Source organism: Pseudophryne corroboree, chromosome 11 (genome assembly GCF_028390025.1).
Source record: "Pseudophryne corroboree isolate aPseCor3 chromosome 11, aPseCor3.hap2, whole genome shotgun sequence".
Taxonomy (NCBI): domain Eukaryota; kingdom Metazoa; phylum Chordata; class Amphibia; order Anura; family Myobatrachidae; genus Pseudophryne; species Pseudophryne corroboree.
Window position 1 is genome coordinate 58,133,531 of NC_086454.1, and position 22,435 is coordinate 58,155,965.

The 22,435-nt window shown below is 44.2% G+C and overlaps 1 protein-coding gene across 2 annotated transcripts in view; it reads right to left on the reverse strand.

Moving 5' to 3' along the window:
• Positions 1–22,435, reverse strand: part of LUZP2 (leucine zipper protein 2) — a 1,124,237-nt gene that overhangs the window by 322,243 nt on the left and 779,559 nt on the right. For both annotated transcript variants that reach the window (XM_063944341.1, XM_063944342.1), the window contains exons 6-7: positions 17,654–17,716; positions 1,022–1,084 (exon numbers count right to left, since the gene is read on the reverse strand). In XM_063944341.1, coding sequence (XP_063800411.1) covers positions 1,022–1,084; positions 17,654–17,716 — 126 coding nt within the window. The remainder of the gene's footprint in view (positions 1–1,021; positions 1,085–17,653; positions 17,717–22,435) is intronic.

Here is a 22,435-nt window from a genome sequence, read left to right on the forward strand (position 1 = left end):
CAAGCACCAACTCTTTGGTAATTGGTAAGAGTGAATATGGAAAAAAATTATGGAGAGTGTATATCATACTGTATTTCTATTTTTCTTATATTGTTTCTTGTATAATATACATAAAAAATACCTATTTTACTATAGGCTTGATTCAGAAATGGATGCAGGAAAAACATCGCTGCTGTGACTTTGGGCCTAATTCAGATCTGCAGCAAATTTGTTAGCGGTTAGGCAAAACCATGTGCACTGCAGGTGGGGCAGATATAACATGTGCAGAGAGAGTTAGATTTGGGTGGGGTGTGTTCATACTGAAATCTAAATTGCAGTATAAAAATAAAGCAGCCAGTATTTACCCTGCACAGAAACAATATAACCCACCCAAATCTATCTCTGGGTATACCCTATCCTTGGCAATACCAGAAAATGGGGGCGACATGCTCCCCATTTTCGGGTACACTGGCCAGCTCCACCAACTCACTGCCCCCAAACACTGGCAGTCTGTCAATCAGGCTGTGGCATAGGGGGCACTGTGTGGGATCTCAAAGGACTTGTTCAGCCCATGGGCAAAAACGTGCCCTGCGAATGCACCATCCACCCACCACTGGAGTTGTATGCAAACCATTAGGTCATACTTGCCTACCTGACCCTCTCCATGAGGGAGAAAATGCTCTGTTCCTGGACTTTCCTGGTAATGTATGATTGCCATCACCTGTGGTGAAACACCTTTCTTATCAATTAACTAGCTCACCACAGGTGATGGCAATCATACATTACCAGGTAAGTCCAGGAACAGAGCATTTTCTCCCTCATGGAGAGGGTCAGGTAGGCAAGTATGCATTAGGTATGTGTACAGTACATCTCTGAATCAGGTCCTGTGCTACCACAATAAAGTATAGTATAGGTAGAGAGTCTTGGTGTAAGCAATATATGGTAATGCTGTTAAATGTGTTGTGGTCCCAAAGAAAGGTCTAAAACATCACCAGATGTGAAGGGGTTAAGCAAATACAATAGAATTAAAATATGAACTTACCTTAGAAACTAAATCTTTCTTTCCATACCGAAGTTCTTTCAACTGGGCTTGTATGCGTTTCGACTGCAAAAAAAAGAAACAACACATGAATAATAAACTAGCTTTATTATAATGTTAACTTTAGATTTCCCTGCTCTCGCCATGCATTGCAGTACATGAAGAGGTCAAGCTTTTAACTGACCTCCTGATAAGCAATCATATGCAGTCATCTGAGTGGAATGACTCTCTGAAAACTCCAATACAACAAACCATGACAATAAGACCTCTGAGCATTAAGAATTCATGTACATGTGGCTGAATTGTTACAAGTAGAGAAAAATCAAACTCTGTTGTCAAAACAATAATGTAATATTGTGTATACATTTTTTCTACAAGTCACATGTGTATTACAATCAAGAATAGTTGTTAATATTGAACAAAGTATGGTCAACCACCACGCAGTGTTAGTTTTGTCTTCAAAACTATTAACCAAAAGTATTCATCGACTACAGTTTATTTCAGGACTAAAATTAGACTAAATTAAACTAAAATGAAACTGAGAGCCACTGACTAAATCTTAACTAAAACAAAGCAAAAAAAAGCAACTAAGACTAAAACTACATTTAAAATCCTTGCCAAAATGATCACTGGAAGTAGGGTTTTAAATTTTTAAAGAACTATTATGTGTTCTAGATATTTGCAGAAAATAAATATGACCTGCGGTGCAGGAAATCTGACTGTGTATTTCACTTGTTTATTATAACAAACTTAAGTAATTAATGTGTGTATGATATATGGGAGTACCACCGTAAATCAGACTCAGTATGTAATACATTCTCAGCTTACTGAGCTTAGATTACAGAACACATAGTTAAAGGTATGCTAACTTCTCAAGGGATTTTTAGAGAAATGTTCTTCAACAAAATCCATTACAGTACCATTAAACTGTGTGCAAAAGTTAAGATTAAGGGGATCATTCTAAATTGATCGTAGCTGTGCTAACTTTAGCACAGCTACGATCATGTTCCCAGACATGCGGGGGGACGCCCAGCACAGGGCTAGCCTGCCCCACATGTCTGTCCGCCCCCCCCCCCACCACACAAGTACAAAAGCATCGCACAGCGGCGATGCTTTTGTACTTGTTGAGTAACTCCCGGCGGTCGCAGCGGCTGCATGTGACATCACGCAGCCTCTGCGGCTCGCCCCCGCACGGTCCAGCCACACCTGCTTTGGCCAGACCGCGCCCCCAAAATGGCGGTGCCACCCCCTCCCGCCCAGCGACCACCTCTGCCTGTTAATCAGGCAGAGGCAATCGCTAGGGAACGACAGCCTTCGGCCCTCCAAGATGCACCGGTGCACTGCGGCGCCGTGCATGTGCAGTTCCGACCTGATCGCTGCGCTGTGAACAACTGCAGCGAGCGATCGGGTCAGAATGTCCCACTAAAACATTGACTAAAATTAGACTAAAACTGAGATCCACTGACTAAATCTTGACTAAAACGAAGCAAAAGAAAAAATAAGAATTTACTTACCGATAATTCTATTTCTCGTAGTCCGTAGTGGATGCTGGGACTTCCGTAAGGACCATGGGGAATAGCGGCTCCACAGGAGACTGGGCACAAAGTAAAAGCTTTAGGACTAGCTGGTGTGCACTGGCTCCTCCCCCTATGACCCTCCTCCAAGCCTCAGTTAGGATACTGTGCCCGGACGAGCGTACACAATAAGGAAGGATTTTGAATCCCGGGTAAGACTCATACCAGCCACACCAATCACACCGTACAACCTGTGATCTGAACCCAGTTAACAGTATGATAAAACTTAGGAGCCTCTAAAAAGATGGCTCACAACAATAAATAACCCGATTTTTTGTAACAATAATATTAATAACAATAACAATAATAATAGTATTGCAGACAATCCGCACTTGGGATGGGCGCCCAGCATCCACTACGGACTACGAGAAATAGAATTATCGGTAAGTAAATTCTTATTTTCTCTGACGTCCTAGTGGATGCTGGGACTTCCGTAAGGACCATGGGGATTATACCAAAGCTCCCAAACGGGCGGGAGAGTGCGGATGACTCTGCAGCACCGAATGAGAGAACTCCAGGTCCTCCTCAGCCAGGGTATCGAATTTGTAAAATTTTGCAAACGTGTTTGCCCCTGACCAAGTAGCTGCTCGGCAAAGTTGTAAAGCCGAGACCCCTCGGGCAGCCGCCCAAGATAAGCCCACTTTCCTTGTGGAATGGGCTTTAACAGATTTTGGCTGTGGCAGTCCTGCCACAGAATGTGCAAGCTGAATTGTACTACAAATCCAACGAGCAATCGTCTGCTTAGAAGCAGGAGCCCCCAGCTTGTTGGGTGCATACAGGATAAACAGCGAGTCAGATTTTCTGACTCCAGCCGTCCTGGAAACATATATTTTCAGGGCCCTGACTACGTCCAGTAACTTGGAGTCCTCCAAGTCCCTAGTAGCCGCAGGTACCACAATAGGTTGGTTCATGTGAAACGCTGAAACCACCTTAGGGAGAAATTGAGGACGAGTCCTCAATTCTGCCCTGTCTGAATGAAAAATTAGGTAAGGGCTTTTATATGATAAAGCCGCCAATTCTGAGACACGCCTGGCTGAAGCCAGGGCTAACAGCATTACCACTTTCCATGTGAGATATTTCAAGTCCACAGTGGTGAGTGGTTCAAACCAATGTGATTTTAGGAACCCTAAAACTACATTGAGATCCCAAGGTGCCACTGGTGGCACAAAAGGAGGCTGTATATGCAGTACCCCCTTGACAAACGTCTGAACTTCAGGCACTGAAGCCAGTTCTTTCTGGAAGAAGATCGACAGGGCCGAAATTTGAACCTTAATGGATCCTAATTTTAGGCCCATAGACAGTCCTGCTTGCAGGAAATGTAAGAAACGACCCAATTGAAATTCCTCTGTGGGGGCCTTCTTGGCCTCACACCACGCAACATATTTTCGCCAAATGCGATGATAATGTTTCGCGGTTACATCCTTCCTGGCTTTGATCAGGGTAGGGATGACTTCATCTGGAATGCCTTTTTCCATCAGGATCCGGCGTTCAACCGCCATGCCGTCAAACGCAGCCGCGGTAAGTCTTGGAACAGACAAGGTCCCTGCTGGAGCAGGTCCTTTCTTAGAGGTAGAGGCCACGGATCCTCCGTGAGCATCTCTTGCAGTTCCGGGTACCAAGTTCTTCTTGGCCAATCCGGAGCCACGAGTATAGTTCTTACTCCTCTCTTTCTTATGATTCTCAGTACTTTTGGTATGAGAGGCAGAGGAGGGAACACATACACCGACTGGTACACCCACGGTGTTACCAGAGCATCCACCGCTATTGCCTGAGGGTCCCTTGACCTTGCGCAATATCTGTCCAGTTTTTTTGTTGAGACGGGACGCCATCATGTCCACCTTTGGTTTTTCCCAACGGTTTACAATCAGTTGGAAGACTTCTGGGTGAAGTCCCCACTCCCCCGGGTGGAGGTCGTGTCTGCTGAGGAAGTCTGCTTCCCAGTTGTCCACTCTCGGAATGAACACTGCTGACAGTGCTACCACATGATTTTCCGCCCAGCGGAGAATCCTTGCAGCTTCTGCCATTGCCCTCCTGCTTCTTGTGCCGCCCTGTCTGTTGGCGTGGGCGACTGCCGTGATGTTGTCCGATTGGATCAATACCGACTGACCCTGAAGCAGAGGCCTTGCTTGACTTAGGGCATTGTAAATGGCCCTTAGTTCCAGGATATTTATGTGAAGAGACGTTTCCATACTTGACCACAAGCCCTGGAAATTTCTTCCCTGTGTGACTGCTCCCCAGCCTCTCAGGCTGGCATCCGTGGTCACCAGCATCCAATCCTGAATGCCGAATCTGCGGCCCTCTAGAAGATGAGCCCTCTGTAACCACCACAGGAGAGACACCCTTGTCCTTGGAGATAGGGTAATCCGCTGATGCATCTGAAGATGCGATCCGGACCATTTGTCCAGCAGATCCCACTGAAACGTTCTTGCATGGAATCTTCCGAATGGAATCGCTTCGTAAGAAGCCACCATTTTTCCCAGGACTCTCGTGCATTGATGCACTGACACCTGGCCTGGTTTTAGGAGGTTCCTGACTAGCTCGGATAACTCCCTGGCCTTCTCCTCTGGGAGAAACACCTTTTTCTGGACTGTGTCCAGAATCATCCCCAGGAACAGTAGACGTGTTGTTGGAATCAGCTGTGATTTTGGGATATTTAGAATCCACCCGTGCTGACGTAACACTACCTGAGACAGTGCTACTCCGAACTCTAACTGTTACCTGGACCTTGCCCTTATCAGGAGATCGTCCAAGTAAGGGATAATTAAGATGCCTTTTCTTCGAAGAAGAATCATCATTTTGGCCATTACCTTGGTAAAGACCCGGGGTGCCGTGGACAATCCAAACGGCAGCGTCTGAAACTGATAATGACAGTCTTGTACCACAAACCTGAGGTACCCTTGGTGAGAAGGGAAGATTGGGACATGGAGATAAGCATCTTTGATGTCCAGAGATACCATATAGTCCCCTTCTTCCAGATTCGCTATCACTGCTCTGAGTGATTCCATCTTGAGCTTGAACCTTTTTATGTAAGTGTTCAAGGATTTTAGATTTAAAATTGGTCTCACCGAGCCGTCCGGCTTCGGTACCACAAACAGCGTGGAATAATACCCCTTTCCCTGTTGTAGGAGGGGTACCTTGATTATCACCTGCTGGGAATACAGCTTGTGAATAGCTTCCAATACTGCCTCCCTGTCGGAGGGAGACGTTGGTAGAGCAGACTTCAGGAATCTTCGAGGGGGAGACGTCTCGAATTCCAATTTGTACCCCTGTGATACTACTCGTTTGGAATCTGCATCACCTGACCACTGTCACGTCCATAACGCCCTTCTGGCAGAAATGGACATCGCACTCACTCTTGATGCCAGGGTGCAAATATCCCTCTGTGCATCACGCATATATAGTAATGCATCCTTTAAATGCTCTATAGTTAATAATATACTGTCCCTATCCAGGGTATCAATATTTTCAGTCAGGGAATCCGACCAAGCCACTCCAGCGCTGCACATCCAGGCTGAGGCGATTGCTGGTCGCAGTATAACACCAGTATGTGTGTATATACCTTTTAGGATATTTTCCAGCCTTCTATCAGCTGGTTCCTTGAGGGCGGCCGTATCAGGAGACGGTAACGCCACTTGTTTTGATAAGCGTGTGAGCGCCTTATCTACCCTAGGGGGTGTTTCCCAACGTGCCCTAACCTCTGGCGGGAAAGGGTATAGTGCCAATAATTTGTTAGAAATCAGCAGTTTTTTATCGGGGGAAACCCACGCCTTATCACACACCTCATTTAATTCATCTGATTCAGGAAAAACTACTGGTAGTTTTTTCACACCCCACATAATACCCTTTTTTGTGGTACTTGTAGTGTCAGAAATGTTCAATGCCTCCTTCATCGCCGTGATCATGTAACATGTGGCCCTACTGGACATTACGTTCGTCTCCTCACCGTCGACACTGGATTCAGTATCCGTGTCTGGGTCTGTGTCGACCATCTGAGGTAACGGGCGTTTTAGCGCCCCTGACGGTGTCTGAGATGCCTGAATAGGCACTAATTGATTTGCCGGCTGTCTCATGTCGTCAACAGTTTTTTGCAAAGTGCTGACATTGTCACGTAATTCTTTAAATACAACCATCCAGTCAGGTGTCGACTCCCTAGGGGGTGACATCACTAACACAGGCAATTGCTCTGCTTCATTTTCCTCCTCATACATGTCGACACAATCGTACCGACACCCAGCACACACACAGGGAATGCTCTGACAGAGGATAGGACCCCACTAGCCCTTTGGGGAGACAGAGGGAGAGTTTGCCAGCACACACCAGAGCGCTATATATATTCAGGGATAACCTTATATAAGTGTTACTCCCTTTATAGCTGCTGTATTATATATTAGCTGCCAATAGTGCCCCCCTCTCTTGTTTTACCCTGTTTCTGTAGTGTAGTCTGCAGGGGAGAGTCAGGGAGCCGTCCTTCCAGCGGAGCTGTGAAAGAAAATGGCGCTTGTGTGCTGAGGAGATAGGCTCCGCCCCCTTCACGGCGGCCTTTTCTCCCGCTTTTTTCTGGAAAACTGGCAGGGGTTAAATGCATCCATATAGCCCAGGAGCTATATGTGATGCATTTCTTTAGCCACATAAGGTTTTTATCAAGTTTTATTGCGTCTCAGGGCACTCCCCCCCAGCGCCCTGCACCCTCAGTGACCGGAGTGTGAAGTGTGCTGAGAGCAATGGCGCACAGCTGCAGTGCTGTGCGCTACCTTATCTGAAGACAGGAACGTCTTCTGCCGCCGCTTTCTCCGGACCTCTTCGCTCTTCTGGCTCTGTAAGGGGGCCGGCGGCGCGGCTCCGGGACCCATCCAGGCTGAACCTGTGATCGTCCCTCTGGAGCTAATGTCCAGTAGCCAAGAAGCCCAATCCACTCTGCACGCAGGTGAGTTCGCTTCTTCTCCCCTTAGTCCCGCGCTGCAGTGAGCCTGTTGCCAGCAGGACTCACTGAAAATAAAAAACCTAAGTATACTTTTACTTCTAAGCAGCTCAGGAGAGCCACCTAGATTGCACCCTTCTCGGCCGGGCACAAAATCTTAACTGAGGCTTGGAGGAGGGTCATAGGGGGAGGAGCCAGTGCACACCAGCTAGTCCTAAAGCTTTTACTTTGTGCCCAGTCTCCTGCGGAGCCGCTATTCCCCATGGTCCTTACGGAAGTCCCAGCATCCACTAGGACGTCAGAGAAATACAAAAATGTGACTTTAAATCAACTACAATTTTAAGAATGCAACTAAGGGAGTTATTCAGGTTTGTTAGCAAACCAAAAGTTAGCAATTGAGCAAAACAATGCTGCACCATGGGAGGGACAGATGTAACAAGTGCAAATAGAGTTATATTTGGGTGGGTTACATTGTTTCTGTGCATGGTAAATACTGGCTGCTTAATTTGTATACTGCAATTAAGATTTCAGTTTGAACACACCCCACCCAAATCTAACTCTCTCTATACATGTTACATCTGGGGCAGATGTAACATGTGGGGCACCTGTACTTCAACACGGTTTTGCATGGTTTTGCCCAATTGCTTTTTTGTTTGCAAGCAAACCTGAATAACTCCCTAAGAATAAAACTAAATTGAAAATCCTTGTCAAAATTAACACTGCTAACACATTGTGATATAAATAAATAGGCAAAAGAGTAGTAATACTATGCACAGGGTGTGGTTATGATAATTTGCGGGTGTTGAGATATATATATATATTCACAATGGGAGAAGCACTCACCAGTCTTCATTATAAAAATAAGCAAACCTTTACTTCATTAAATTCATTGTAATAAGATCAACATTTTGATCCATATGAGGATCTTGATCATGATCTAAGAACTTAGACAGACCCCCTGGAAGATCCCTTAGTTCTGCCAGGAGTTCTGTCCTACAAACAATGGCCCAATTTGTCGATCATACACTGCTGTCTACTGTTACTCTGATGCCTGGCTATGTTTAGGACACAACACATTTTTTGTTGTTGCTCTGAATCTTAACTAATATTCTCGATTATTTTTGGAAATTATGAATGTATCATTGATATTTACAACGATTCCAGGTGATTCTGGTAGTAGAAGTTTTATGGAAGAGACTTGTTAAGGGCCCCTATAGTGGTCCTTCTATAGAATTTGTATGTACCTTGATTGAGTTTATACCCAATAATAATAATTTTTGGTGTGGCAATTTGTTCTACATGCAGGTTGCTGGGACTGTGATGGGGTTGAATTCAACACCAGCAGATGCTAATTTATTCATGGCTGAATACAGTAAAAATTACATCTTCCCCAAGTACGATCCCAGCAACCGGCAATATTTTTGATACATTGATGATATCTGTATCTTTGTGGACAATAAAAAGAGGAATTAAAAACAATGGTTTATGACTAACAACTCCATTTCATTTCACACCAGATATACAGGAACAATTGCTTGTATTTCTAGATGTGTTAATATATTGGTCTGTGATACGGTAAGTTATGTTTCTATGTAAGAAACCCACTGATAGGAACACTAGCTTGTTTACCAGAAGTCATCACCCACCTTCACTCAAAAATGGACTGCCAATATCTCAATTTATGTGAGTTTTGAGGGTTAATTCAGTAGCTGAACTAACTGATCAACAGCTTGAGGGGGCATCCAAGTTTTAGGAGAGAGGCTACTCACCATGCATGATTAAGAATGGCCTAAGTAAGGGTAGACAAAAGCTTAGCAACCATGAAGTAACAAGTTTGGAAGTGAAGGATATCAGAATGGTAGTTACCACCACCTTTGATACCAACTTGACTCAAACCTGTCTGTAAACATTGGGATATTTTATGAACCAATCCCAAATTAAGCATGGAAAATAAAAGACCAATGTTCTGCAAGATGGGCCCTAATTTACAAGATATCTTAAAGAGATCCATGCTGAATTTTAATCCTAAACAAGAGTCCACTTGGTTAAGAAAATCACAGAGAGGTTGCTTTAAATGCACAGGGTGCATTAGGTGCCAGGCTATGATACTTTGGGATATCCACATCTGGGACTAAAATCCATAAACAGCATTATATCACCTATACAACAGATGATCCTGTCTATCTGGTATATTGCCCTTGTGGACAGGGATATGTTGGAAAAACAATCTGTGGCTTTAAAGAGCAGGTTGCTAATCACTAATCTTCGATACAAGGTGTGCTTTGTAAGGGATCATCCAACAAACCTGTAGCTCTCCACTTTGCCTTGCTTAAGCACTCCCTGGCAAGCTTGAAGTACATAATTAGTTTTACTCATTCACCCAAACCCATGCATGGTGATGACAGAGGCAAAATCCTATTCTAAAAAGAGACTTGGCAGATTGATTATGAGCTGTTAGCCCCACTGGGCTGAACAACAATTGAAAACTTACTGTAGACGAATCCTACAAACTGAATGCTATATTCAAAAAAACAACTCTATATTAGTCATCAAATTATAATATATTGGACTGTTTTAATATGGGAGAGGTCATTAGGTTTTTTTCTTTATTTCCTATTTTGTTAGATGTGTATTTTTTATATACTATACGTATGTATCATTGTAATGCTACATGTTATGGATACTTATAACCTACTTGTGTGTGCCTCTGGCATGTAGCAGTATATATATATATATATATATATATATATATATATATACATATACAGTATTTGTATAGCATTTTAGATATTAATTTATGTCCCAGAATGATGTTAAATGTTTAAGTGCTCAAAATTAATTTTGAAGTGACCAGTTGCACTTTAAACTATAATTACACCTCCTTATTCACCACCAGTGGTGATATATCAGATGGACATGCCTGCAAGTGATATAAGTGATATGTTTAGGATGGTGGTATGCAGGATGTGATTTGATGCTACTGTGCGTGTGTGGTAGGAATAGTGTGATGTTTCCACAATGTTGGAACGCAAGACCATATGGCTCAATGCTTCTACGCATATCCTGAAGTAACAGTGTAGCGTTTCCTCAGTTTTGGAATGAAAACGTGGCATCTAATGACACGCATGGGGGAAGTAAGCTTGGCTGTCTGCATTCATGCAACATTACCTGTTGCTATGAGGCAATGGGAGGTACTTCCACTAAGAGGCACTTACTGTACACTCCATACGTGCCTGGATTCTGGGACACAGATGATTTGTGATACTGCTATTTATGCTTGTATGTGCACAGAATGTGGTTGTATGCTCTGGGGGACCTGTGATCATGAAATCATCATATGGATTAATGTGTTGATTGTATACTACAGTAAAGATTGCTTATTTTAATAATAAAGACTGGTGAGTGCCTCTCTTTATTTAACCAGCATATTTGATGGTGAATTCTACATACAAATATGGTACCGCGAGCATAGGCGTATGCCGACGCCGACATGGGGGTGCTGCTCTGGACTTCCCCCCTCCACTGGGTAACTGACTATGTCCTCCACCCCTTCCTCTGGGACATAAGACTGCTCACTTGGGCCACCCAGGTAAGCAGTCTATGTCCTGGACAGGGGAGGGGAGAGTAGACCATAATGCCGCGGAGGGGGGAAGTCCAGAGTGGCACCCCCTTGTCGGCATCTGCGCATGCCTATGACCGCAAGCGCTGTGACTCTATTGTATATATATATATATATATATATATATATATTAGGGATGTGCACCTGAAATTTTTCGGGTTTTGTGTTTTGGTTTTGGGTTCGGTTCCGTGGCCGTGTTTTGGGTTCGAACGCGTTTTGGCAAAACCTCACCGAATTTTTTTTGTCGGATTCGGGTGTGTTTTGGATTCTGGTGTTTTTTTTTAAAAAACCCTGAAAAACAGCTTAAATCATAGAATTTGGGGGTCATTTTGATCCCATAGTATTATTAACCTCAATAACCATAATTTCCACTCATTTTCAGTCTATTCTGAACACCTCACACCTCACAATATTATTTTTAGTCCTAAAATTTGCACCGAGGTCGCTGGATGGCTAAGCTAAGCGACCCAAGTGGCCGACACAAACACCTGGCCCATCTAGGAGTGGCACTGCAGTGTCAGGCAGGATGGCCCTTCCAAAAAATACTCCCCAAACAGCACATGACGCAAAGAAGAAAAAAAAGAGGCGCAATGAGGTAGCTGTGTGAGTAAGCTAAGCGACCCTAGTGGCCGACACAAACACCTGGCCCATCTAGGAGTGGCACTGCAGTGTCACGCAGGATGGCCCTTCCAAAAAATACTCCCCAAACAGCACATGACGCAAAGAAGAAAAAAAAGAGGCGCAATGAGGTAGCTGTGTGAGTAAGCTAAGCGACCCTAGTGGCCGACACAAACACCTGGCCCATCTAGGAGTGGCACTGCAGTGTCACGCAGGATGTCCCTTCCAAAAAACACTCCCCAAACAGCACATAACGCAAAGAAGAAAAAAAAGAGGCGCAATGAGGTAGCTGTGTGAGTAAGCTAAGCGACCCTAGTGGCCGACACAAACACCTGGCCCATCTAGGAGTGGCACTGCAGTGTCACGCAGGATGGCCCTTCCAAAAAAAACTCCCCAAACAGCACATGACGCAAAGAAGAAAAAAAGAAAAAAGAGGTGTAAGATGGAATTGTCCTTGGACCCTCCCACCCACCCTTATGTTGTATAAACAGGACATGCACACTTTAACCAACCCATCATATCAGCGACAGGGTCTGCCACACGACTGTGACTGAAATGACTGGTTGGTTTGGGCCCCCACCAAAAAAGAAGCAATCAATCTCTCCTTGCACAAACTGGCTCTACAGAGGCAAGATGTCCACCTCATCATCATCGTCCGATTCATCACCCCTTTCACTGTGTACATCCCCCTCCTCACAGATTATTAATTCGTCCCCACTGGAATCCACCATCTCAGATCCCCGTGTACTTTCTGGAGGCAATTGCTGCTGGTGAATGTCTCCATGGAGTAATTGATTATAATTCATTTTAATGAACATCATCTTCTCCACATTTTCTGGAAGTAACCTCGTACGCCGATTGCTGACAAGGTGAGCGGCGGCACTAAACACTCTTTCGGAGTACACACTGGAGGGAGGGCAACTTAGGTAGAATAAAGCCAGTTTGTGCAAGGGCCTCCAAATTGCCTCTTTTCCCTGCCAGTATACGTACGGACTGTCTGACGTGCCTACTTGGATGCCGTCACTCATATAATCCTCCACCATTCTTTCAATGGTGAGAGAATCATATGCAGTGACAGTAGACGACATGTCAGTAATCGTTGGCAGGTCCTTCAGTGCGGACCAGATGTCAGCATCAGCACTCGCTCCAGACTGCCCTGCATCACCGCCAGCGGGTGGGCTCGGAATTCATAGCCTTTTCCTCGCACCCCCAGTTGCGTGTGAAGGAGGAGATGTTGACAGGTCGCGTTCCGCTTGACTTGACAATTTTCACACCAGCAGTTCTTTGAACCCCTGCAGACTTGTGTCTGCCGGAAAGAGAGATCCAACGTAGATTTTAAATCTAGGATCGAGCACGGTGGCCAAAATGTAGTGCTCTGATTTCAACAGATTGACCACACGTGAATCCTGGTTAAGCGAATGAAGGGCTCCATCCACAAGTCCCACATGCCTAGCGGAATCGCTCTGTTTTAGCTCCTCCTTCAATGCCTCCAGCTTCTTCTGCAAAAGCCTGATGAGGGGAATGACCTGACTCAGGCTGGCAGTGTCTGAACTGACTTCACGTGTGGCAAGTTCAAAGGGCAGCAGAACCTTGCACAACGTTGAAATCATTCTCCACTGCGCTTGAGACAGGTGCATTCCACCTCCTTTGCCTATATCGTGGGCAGATGTATAGGCTTGAATGGCCTTTTGCTGCTCCTCCATCCTCTGAAGCATATAGAGGGTTGAATTCCACCTCGTTACCACCTCTTGCTTCAGATGATGGCAGGGCAGGTTCAGTTTTTTTTGGTGGTGCTCCAGTCTTCTGTACGCGGTGCCTGCACGCCGAAAGTGGCCCGCAATTCTTCTGGCCACCGACAGCATCTCTTGCACGCCCCTTTCGTTTTTAAAAAAATTCTGCACCACCAAATTCAAGGTATGTGCAAAACATGGGACGTGCTGGAATTTGCCCAGATGTAATGCACGCACAATAATGCTGGCGTTGTCCGATGTCACAAATCCCCAGGAGAGTCCAATTGCCATTCTGCGATGATCTTCCTCAGTTGCCGTAAGAGGTTTTCAGCTGTGTGCGTATTCTGGAAAGCGGTGATACAAAGCGTAGCCTGCCTAGGAACGAGTTGGCGTTTGCGAGATGCTGCTACTGGTGCCGCCGCTGCTGTTCTTGCAGCGGGAGGCAATAAATCTACCCAGTGGGCTGTCACAGTCATGTAGTCCTGAGTCTGCCCTGCTCCACTTGTCCACATGTCCGTGGTTAAGTGGACATTGGGTACAACTGCATTTTTTAGGACACTGTGGAGTCTTTTTCTGACGTCCGTGTACATTCTCGGTATCGCCTGCCTAGAGAAGTGGAACCTAGATGGTATTTGGTTACGGGGGCACACTACCTCAAGAAATTGTCTAGTTCCCTGTGAACTAACGGCGGATACCGGACGCACGTCTAGCACCAACATAGTTGTCAAAGCCTCAGTTATCCGCTTTGCAACAGGATGACTGCTGTGATATTTCATCTTCCTCGCAAAGGACTGTTGGACAGTCAATTGCTTACTGGAAGTAGTACAAGTGGTCTTCCGACTTCCCCTCTGGGATGACGATCGACTCCCAGCAGCAACAACAGCAGCGCCAGCAGCAGTAGGCGTTACACTCAAGGATGCTTCGGAGGAATCCCAGGCAGGAGAGGACTCGTCAGACTTGCCAGTGACATGGCCAGCAGGACTATTGGCTTTCCTGGGTAAGGAGGAAATTGACACTGAGGGAGTTGGTGGTGTGGTTTGCGCGAGCTTGGTTACAAGAGGAAGGGATTTACTGGTCAGTGGACTGCTTCCGCTGTCGCCCAAAGTTTTTGAACTTGTCACTGACTTATTATGAATGCGCTGCAGGTGACATATAAGGGAGGATGTTCCGAGGTGGTTAACGTCCTTACCCCTACTTATTACAGCTTGACAAAGGCAACACACGGCTTGACACCTGTTGTCCGCATTTCTGTTGAAATACTTCCACACTGAAGAGCTGATTTTTTTGGTATTTTCACCAGGCATGTCAATGGCCATATTCCTCCCACGGACAACAGGTGTCTCCCCGGGTGCCTGACTTAAACAAACCACCTCACCATCAGAATCCTCCTTGTCAATTTCCTCCCCAGCGCCAGCAACACCCATATCCTCATCCTGGTGTACTTCAACACTGACATCTTCAATTTCACTATCAGGAACTGGACTGCGGGTGCTCCTTTCAACACTTGCAGGGGGCGTGCAAATGGTGGAAGGCGCAAGCTCTTCCCGTCCAGTGTTGGGAAGGTCAGGCATCGCAACCGACACAATTGGACTCTCCTTTGGGATTTGTGATTTCGAAGAACGCACAGTTCTTTGCTGTGCTTTTGCCGCAAGTCTTTTCTTTTTTCTAGCGAGAGGATGAGTGCTTCCATCATCATGTGAAGCTGAACCACTAGCCATGAACATAGGCCAGGGCCTCAGCCGTTCCTTGCCACTCCGTGTCGTAAATGGCATATTGGCAAGTTTACGCTTCTCCTCAGACACTTTTAATTTTGATTTTTGGGTCATTTTTTTACTGATCTTTTGTGTTTTGGATTTTACATGCTCTGTACTATGACATTGGGCACCGGCCTTGGCAGACGACGTTGATGGCATTTCATCGTCTCGGCCATGACTAGTGGCAGCAGCTTCAGCACGAGGTGGAAGTGGATCTTGATCTTTCCCTAGTTTTTTAACCTCCACATTTTTGTTCTCCATATTTTGCGCACAACTAAAAGCAACCACAGGTATACAATGTAGATGGATGGATAGTATAGTATTACTTATACTTATGGACGACGAGTGACGACACAGAGGTAGGTACAGCCGTGGCCTACCGTACTGCTGCTTAGTGCTTATATCTAAATATAATATACTGTATAACGGACCTGGTGGACAGTGTCAGCAGCAGACTGCTAAACTAGTATGAAGAAAGAAAAAAAAAACACCACAGGTATACAATGTAGATGGATGGATAGTATAGTATTACTTATACTTATGGACGACGAGTGCACTGACGACACAGAGGTAGGTACAGCCATGGCCTACCGTACTGCTGCTTATATATATATATAAATATATATAAGTATATTTGTGTGTGTGTATATATGAACTCACTGGAAAGCAATGTTATCTTAACCCCATTACCCCCCCGTGATGAGGCTTGTATGACACCCTTACAAATGCAGACTTTGTACGGCAGCAGTCTAGGAATATAACAAATGAAACCAGGACCCCCTGCAATTCGTCAAGGTTCAATGTTTTCACATCCTGATAAAAATGTGAAAACATTGCAACATTGACAATTTGCGGGTGTGCATCATTAGGTCAACAGTGTCTAGGTCGATCCTAAAAGGTCGACATACATAAGGTCAACATGGAAAAAAGTCAACATGGTCAAAAGGTAGACACGGTAAAGGTCAACATGAGTTTTGTATTTTTTTTGGTGCCGTTTATACCTTAAAATAACTGGGAACCCCAATTAGTGCACCGCATCCCCTTACATAGCTTGCTACACTTGCCAAGCTTCGGGCAAGGTTACTGTTCCCAATTGTTGTTCACATGGATGGTAAAGTATAAACAAGTTGGAAAAAATTGGGGGGGGAATTGTGTTGATTATTGCCAGGTTGACCTTTTGACCATGTCAACCTAATTCATGGTCAACCTATTAACTGTCGACCTACAGGTATCATCCGGATACTACAAATTGCAGGGGGTCCTGGCTTCATCTGTTATATCCCTGAGTGCTGCTGTTCACAGTGTGCATAATATATCTACTGAACTTCTTTGCTTATTATACCCTAAGGCAGTGGTTCCCAAACTGTGTGCCTAGACACCCTGGGGAGCCTCAGGACACTTGCAGGGGTGCCTTGGATTGTTGGTCCAGGACAATTGTAAATTATTTATGATCAGTGTAACAGGCAAATCCAGTGTTGGTGGCTGCCAATCATAATATGTGGACAAACAGAAGCAATTCCTGTCCCACGCCACGCAATTGAACCTAAGGATGACATATAACCATCATTTACTTCATTTAATATTTATTCTAAATCTCTCAATAAAAAAGTTTTGGCCTAGGGGTGCCGTGAAAAAAATTCTGATACTCTAGAACGCCGTGATTCAAAAATGTTTGGGAACCTCTGACCTAAGGAGTTATTTCCAAAGACCAGGAAGTGGGATTGCACAAGACATTGTACTTGATAGACATGTAACTGCACTTGAAAATAAAGGCATACTTGCCTTCATTTAAAGTCTCCTCTCTGGGAGGCTGTTTGCCTCTTCGGGTAGTGGGACCTGACTGTCAAGTCATTAGGTCCCTCCCCCAAATTGCAGTAATTTGTGGTTCACAGGGAGGGGGCATGGCTACGGGATGCACATTTGCTTCATTTAGCTCTACACCCTCCATACAGCAGTGCTAGTTCTTTGTACAATCTCATCATGCTCACTAGGATTCGGTCACTCTTCTGTGTGTGGCGGACTGACCAAAAAGGTTACGGTTTAGTGCCAACGTTTCAACTAAATGCAAGATTTGTATATAAGCCACCTAGAAAATATAAGATAAAATTTGTCATTTATCTTATTAATAGCCCAGAAAGCTAAATATGTCACTATGCAGAGCTACTCCAAGTTTTGCAGATGTCTTTGTCTTTTTAAATCAAATATGCTTGAGCTTTCATATATTTCTTTACAATGTCAAATCACCAAGTAGTTTTCTATACACGGCAGACTATGAATATACTCATTTATAAAGCTATTACTTAAACATAAATACCTTGGCAATAAAACATGCATCACTGAGATTTTATGTGTAAGTTGGATGCCTGCAGTAAATAAGAATCAGCATCCAGTCATCACAAGACAAGATACTCAGATTACTCACCTCCTCAGCACGAAGACCGCAGAGCTTGTTTCCAGATAGTAGCTTTGTTTTCAAGCTTTTGTTCTGGAAATGTAAAAAAAAAAAAGAATCTGTTTAGATGAAATTCAAATATTATTTATTTATGAATTGTTTATGGACTTTCTAAAAATGAAAAAAAAAATATATAATTTGTGCAATATTATTATTGGAAACATGATTATATGTCATTTGTTTACAGAAAAACTCCCAGTAAAAAAATAATGATTTCACCTCACATTTGTAGTAATACTGTAATTCTTATCTAGACAGAGATAGCTTCAATGGAGAGAGATAGCTTCAATGTGTAAAAATTACAGGGTAATGCATGGCATGTGGCTCCACTCTGAGACAGCCAGCCCCAGGTCCCAGCACCTGCACAATGGGTCTGGCAGGTGCCTGGACCGGCGCATGGGTAGACACCCTCAACTTCTATGAACTACATCGATTGCAGGCCATAGCAGCCAGATTGGGCTGCACCAAAGGAAGGGAGTGGCCTCTTACACGAAGCCAGCTCTCTGCTTATTGAAGCCCAGTCTGGTAGTCCCGAAAGGAGGAAACACCTCCCAATGTGACTGCCTGTAGTGTATGTGACCGACAGGTAGGACTTCCAATCAGTGGTGCAAGTGGGCGGGTATAGGTGGTATGGCATACCCTTAAGAATTTAGCCGTGGGTATGCCGTACCCACCGTTGACGGGCCGCCGCTCCCTCCCTCCGCTGCTGCTCACCACCACCGCTGCTGCATGAGGGGAGCAGAGTGCAGCATGCGCCTCTCCGCCCCTCAGTGTCTACCTTCAATTCAGTGCTGGACCGTGAGCCAATCAGAGCTCGCTTTCCAGAAGCCAAGGCTCCTGATTGGCTGCCGGACTGTGAGCTTTGATTGGCTCACAGATCGGCGCTGAAATAAAGGTAGATACCCGCACCGCCGCCGGAGACTGAGGAGCAGGAGATGCTCAGGCTGCACTCTCCTCCCCTCACACACATGATCAAGACAGCAGCAGCAGTGAGCAGCAGGAGAAGGGGGGCATGTGTACCTGGCACTGGGGGCATATCTGGCACTGGGGAGACATGTGTATCTGGAACTGGGGCATATCTGGCACTGGGAGCATATCTGGCACAGTGGGGGCATTTCTATATCTGGAACTGGGGGCATATCTGGCACTGGGGGCATAGCTGGCACTGGGTGGACATGTGTATCTTGCACTGGGGGCATATCTGGCACTGTGGGGGCATTTCTGTATCTGGCACTGGGGGCATATCTGGCACTGGGAGCATATCTGGCACTGTGGGGGCATTTCTGTATCTGGCACTGGGGGCATATCTGGCACTGGGAGCATATCTGGCACTGGGGGCATTTCTATATCTGGCACTGGGGGCATATCTGGCACTGGGGGACATGTGTATCTGGCACTGGGGGCATATCTGGCACCGCGGGGACATGTGTATTTGGCACTGGGGGCATATCTGGCTCTGGGAGCATATCTGGCACTGTGGGGGCATTTCTGTATCTGGCACGGGGGGGAATATCTGGCACTGGGAGCACATCTGGCACTGTGGGGGACATGTGTATCTGGCACTGGGAGGCTATGTATATCTGACACAGTGGGGGCATTTGTGTATCTGGCACTGTGAGGCAATGTATAGCTGGCACTCTGGGGGCATTTGTGTATCTTGCACTGTGGGTCAATGTGTGTCTGGCACTGTGGGGCAATGTGTATCTGGCACTGTGGGGCAATGTGTATCTGGCACTGTGAGGCAATGTATATCTCGCACTCTGGGGGCATTTGTGTATCTGGCACAGTGAGGCAATGTGTATCTGGCACTGTGGGGCAATGTATATCTGGCACTGTGGGCCAATGTATATCTGGCACTGTGGGGCAATGTATATCTGGCACTGTGGGGCAACGTGTATCTGGCACTATTGGGGTCATATCTGTATTTGTCCCACCCCCCATATGTGTATCACGCCCCCATTTTCATTGGTCATGCCCCATGTGGTATTTGGCCACACCCATTTTTTGGCGCGTGCACCCAGTACCTATAAGACGTTTTTTCTACTTGCACCACTGCTTCCAATAGGAAGTCACTGACAGTCATAGTGAAGCTAGTGCAGTCACTGTGACTGGGTGGTGGATTTTATAGGTAAAATCTGCCACTGGTTAGCAACTAATCAGCTCTTGACTGCTATTTTATAGACTGTGCTAGATAAATGAAAACTAGAGATTTGTTGCTATGGGCAACTTCTCCACTTTGTCTCTTTCAAAGGTTTGATACATCTCTCAATTGTAAGTACAAGTGACAACCTTACAGAAAGTAAGTATATATATATATATATATATATATATATATATATATTGTTATATTGTTATATTGTTATATTGTTATATTGTTGTTAGGCAGGTACTGGTCAAATGGAATAATTATTCGGAAAACATTCTATAGCATTTACAATCATAAAAGCATTGAGAAGTAGACAGCAGGTTTTTAAAAAGCATTTTTAAAAAGCTAATATTATTAATAATGCATCCTGATTAAGACTAATTGCCTTGTACTATTATTATCACATAATTTTTGACAAAATAAGTAACATTACAGTGCCCATTCTGTCCAATACTTCCTGGTTATCTATTACTTAAATTACTGTAGTCGTTCATGTGGGATGTTTTATGAATTAAAGATCTTTTGAAATATGATGTTCTGTTCTCAATCAAGTAAATGCTTGAAAGCTTGCTGATTTCACAGAAGGGTTATCAAGAGTAAGCTATAACTTCTCTTGAATATTTAGAGTGATCTAGAAGATGTGAACATACAAGGGACATTTACGATTGCAATAAATAGTAAATCCATATTTTTATATTTATAACTTATACAGTATATACTGTAGTTAGCAACATTGAAATATATTATCTGGGGACACGTTTGCATATAAACATATCTCATACTGTGCAGTCTTGTGGTTACTTGGAACACAACAATCCCCACTGAGCCTTAAGTAGAGCAATGCCATAAATCTCAACATTGCAGTGTTTGGATTTTAAGCACTAGACTACCTCCAGCACCCGTCCCTTCCAACAAAACACCCATGTACTGTGTCATACACTGTACATCCCTGCTATTCCTAGCTGTTGGAACAAACAACCTGGCCGCTTTGATGGCAGTCTACGAGAATCAGGACTGTTGAAATTACATCAGGAGAGTTGGGAGGAAAATAATTGATAATAGCTAGCTGAAAAAATGGTCCACTGTATTCATTTGTGGGTGTTTTCACCTGTACATTTCCGCCCATGCCATTTCATCCTTTTTTGGGGGTCGAATTGGCATGGGTGAAAACGGACACAAAAAGTTCAAAATCCCTGTGTAATTTCAACAAAACACGTGGATCGACTGTGAATTTACTGCCGAGCCATGTGTTTTTTGCCAGTGCCGGCATTTTCGACAAGTTGAAAAAAAACGGCACTGAAATTGAATAGTTCGAATCCAAATTCACCCTAAAAACAGCGAAAAAAGTTCAATTTTTTTGACTTGTCGAAAAAATTGGCACTAATAGAATACCCCACGATGTCTCTGATAGATTACACTTTTAGAATTAGGAGGTACATTAAGAGGTATCCTGTACCAAGGGCATTACTAGGGTGAGTGATACACAGTAAACTGGGGTGAGTGACACCCAGTAATTCTGATGAAGCAGGCACACAACCAACGAAACGTGTCAATTTATCACCATGGGTTAAATACAAAACTTGTGTACTATACTGTACTAAAGAGACTACAATACAAATGTTATGCTCTTTGGATGACAAATAACAAGGCTTTATTTTTTATTCCACCATTAACTGTTAACATTGCATTATATGGGATAGATTATGTACCTATCTCATGCAAATTTATCTGATTGTAGTCACTACTGATCAATAAGCAGAGCAAATCATCATAAATTATAAATAATAAAAAAAGAATGATTGCAGAAAAATCAGGCACAGAGCAAAGAACTTTTAATAAGCAAGCAACCAATATGTTGAAAAAAACTTTGCTGCTTCTCAGTGTGTCTGTAACAACTAATAATCCAGACTTAATACTGCATTGATACATAGCTGTGAAAACTCTACTACAGCATTGCCTGTCTGATTTAGCTCTTCACTTTTACTTCTTATATAATTTGTTTTTCTACAAAACACTGTCCACCACAAAACACTTTTGTTCCCTGTACTTGTCACTGGTGCCATTAGCTAGACAGAAGTACAATACATTTCTTTATCTGCAGTTTTAAAATTAAAGAAATCTTCCCATATTAGCTGTAGTATAAGTTTGTGCATGTCGATTTCATAGCGAGCATATGGTAAATGTCTATATAAAAATGAATCTCAAAAATCCATAAACCACAAACCATCATTTTAGAATAGTCCATGGTTGATATGCTTCTATAGATGATGCATTATAAACCCATTTAACATATGCTAACTATAAAATCAGTATACATAAGTATATAGTAGCTGGTTTGTGAAGGTTTTTTTCTTCCTTCTTTTCTTGACCTTTAATTTTGAAGTTGTCCTACATCAGAGAGCTTCATATTACGGATGTGTCCTCACACACCAAGCCTCAATAAGCCATGTGGCTCAAGATGCCCGGTGCAAATGAGCTGCGCCGAGAGGTGTAGCATAGCAACTTTTTTCTTTAAGCGTGCATCTTTTTTTAACAAAAGCAGATGCAGCGAAACACCCCTGACAGTGTACCAGAGCTGCTGGACTACAACTTGAACTGCACAGGTA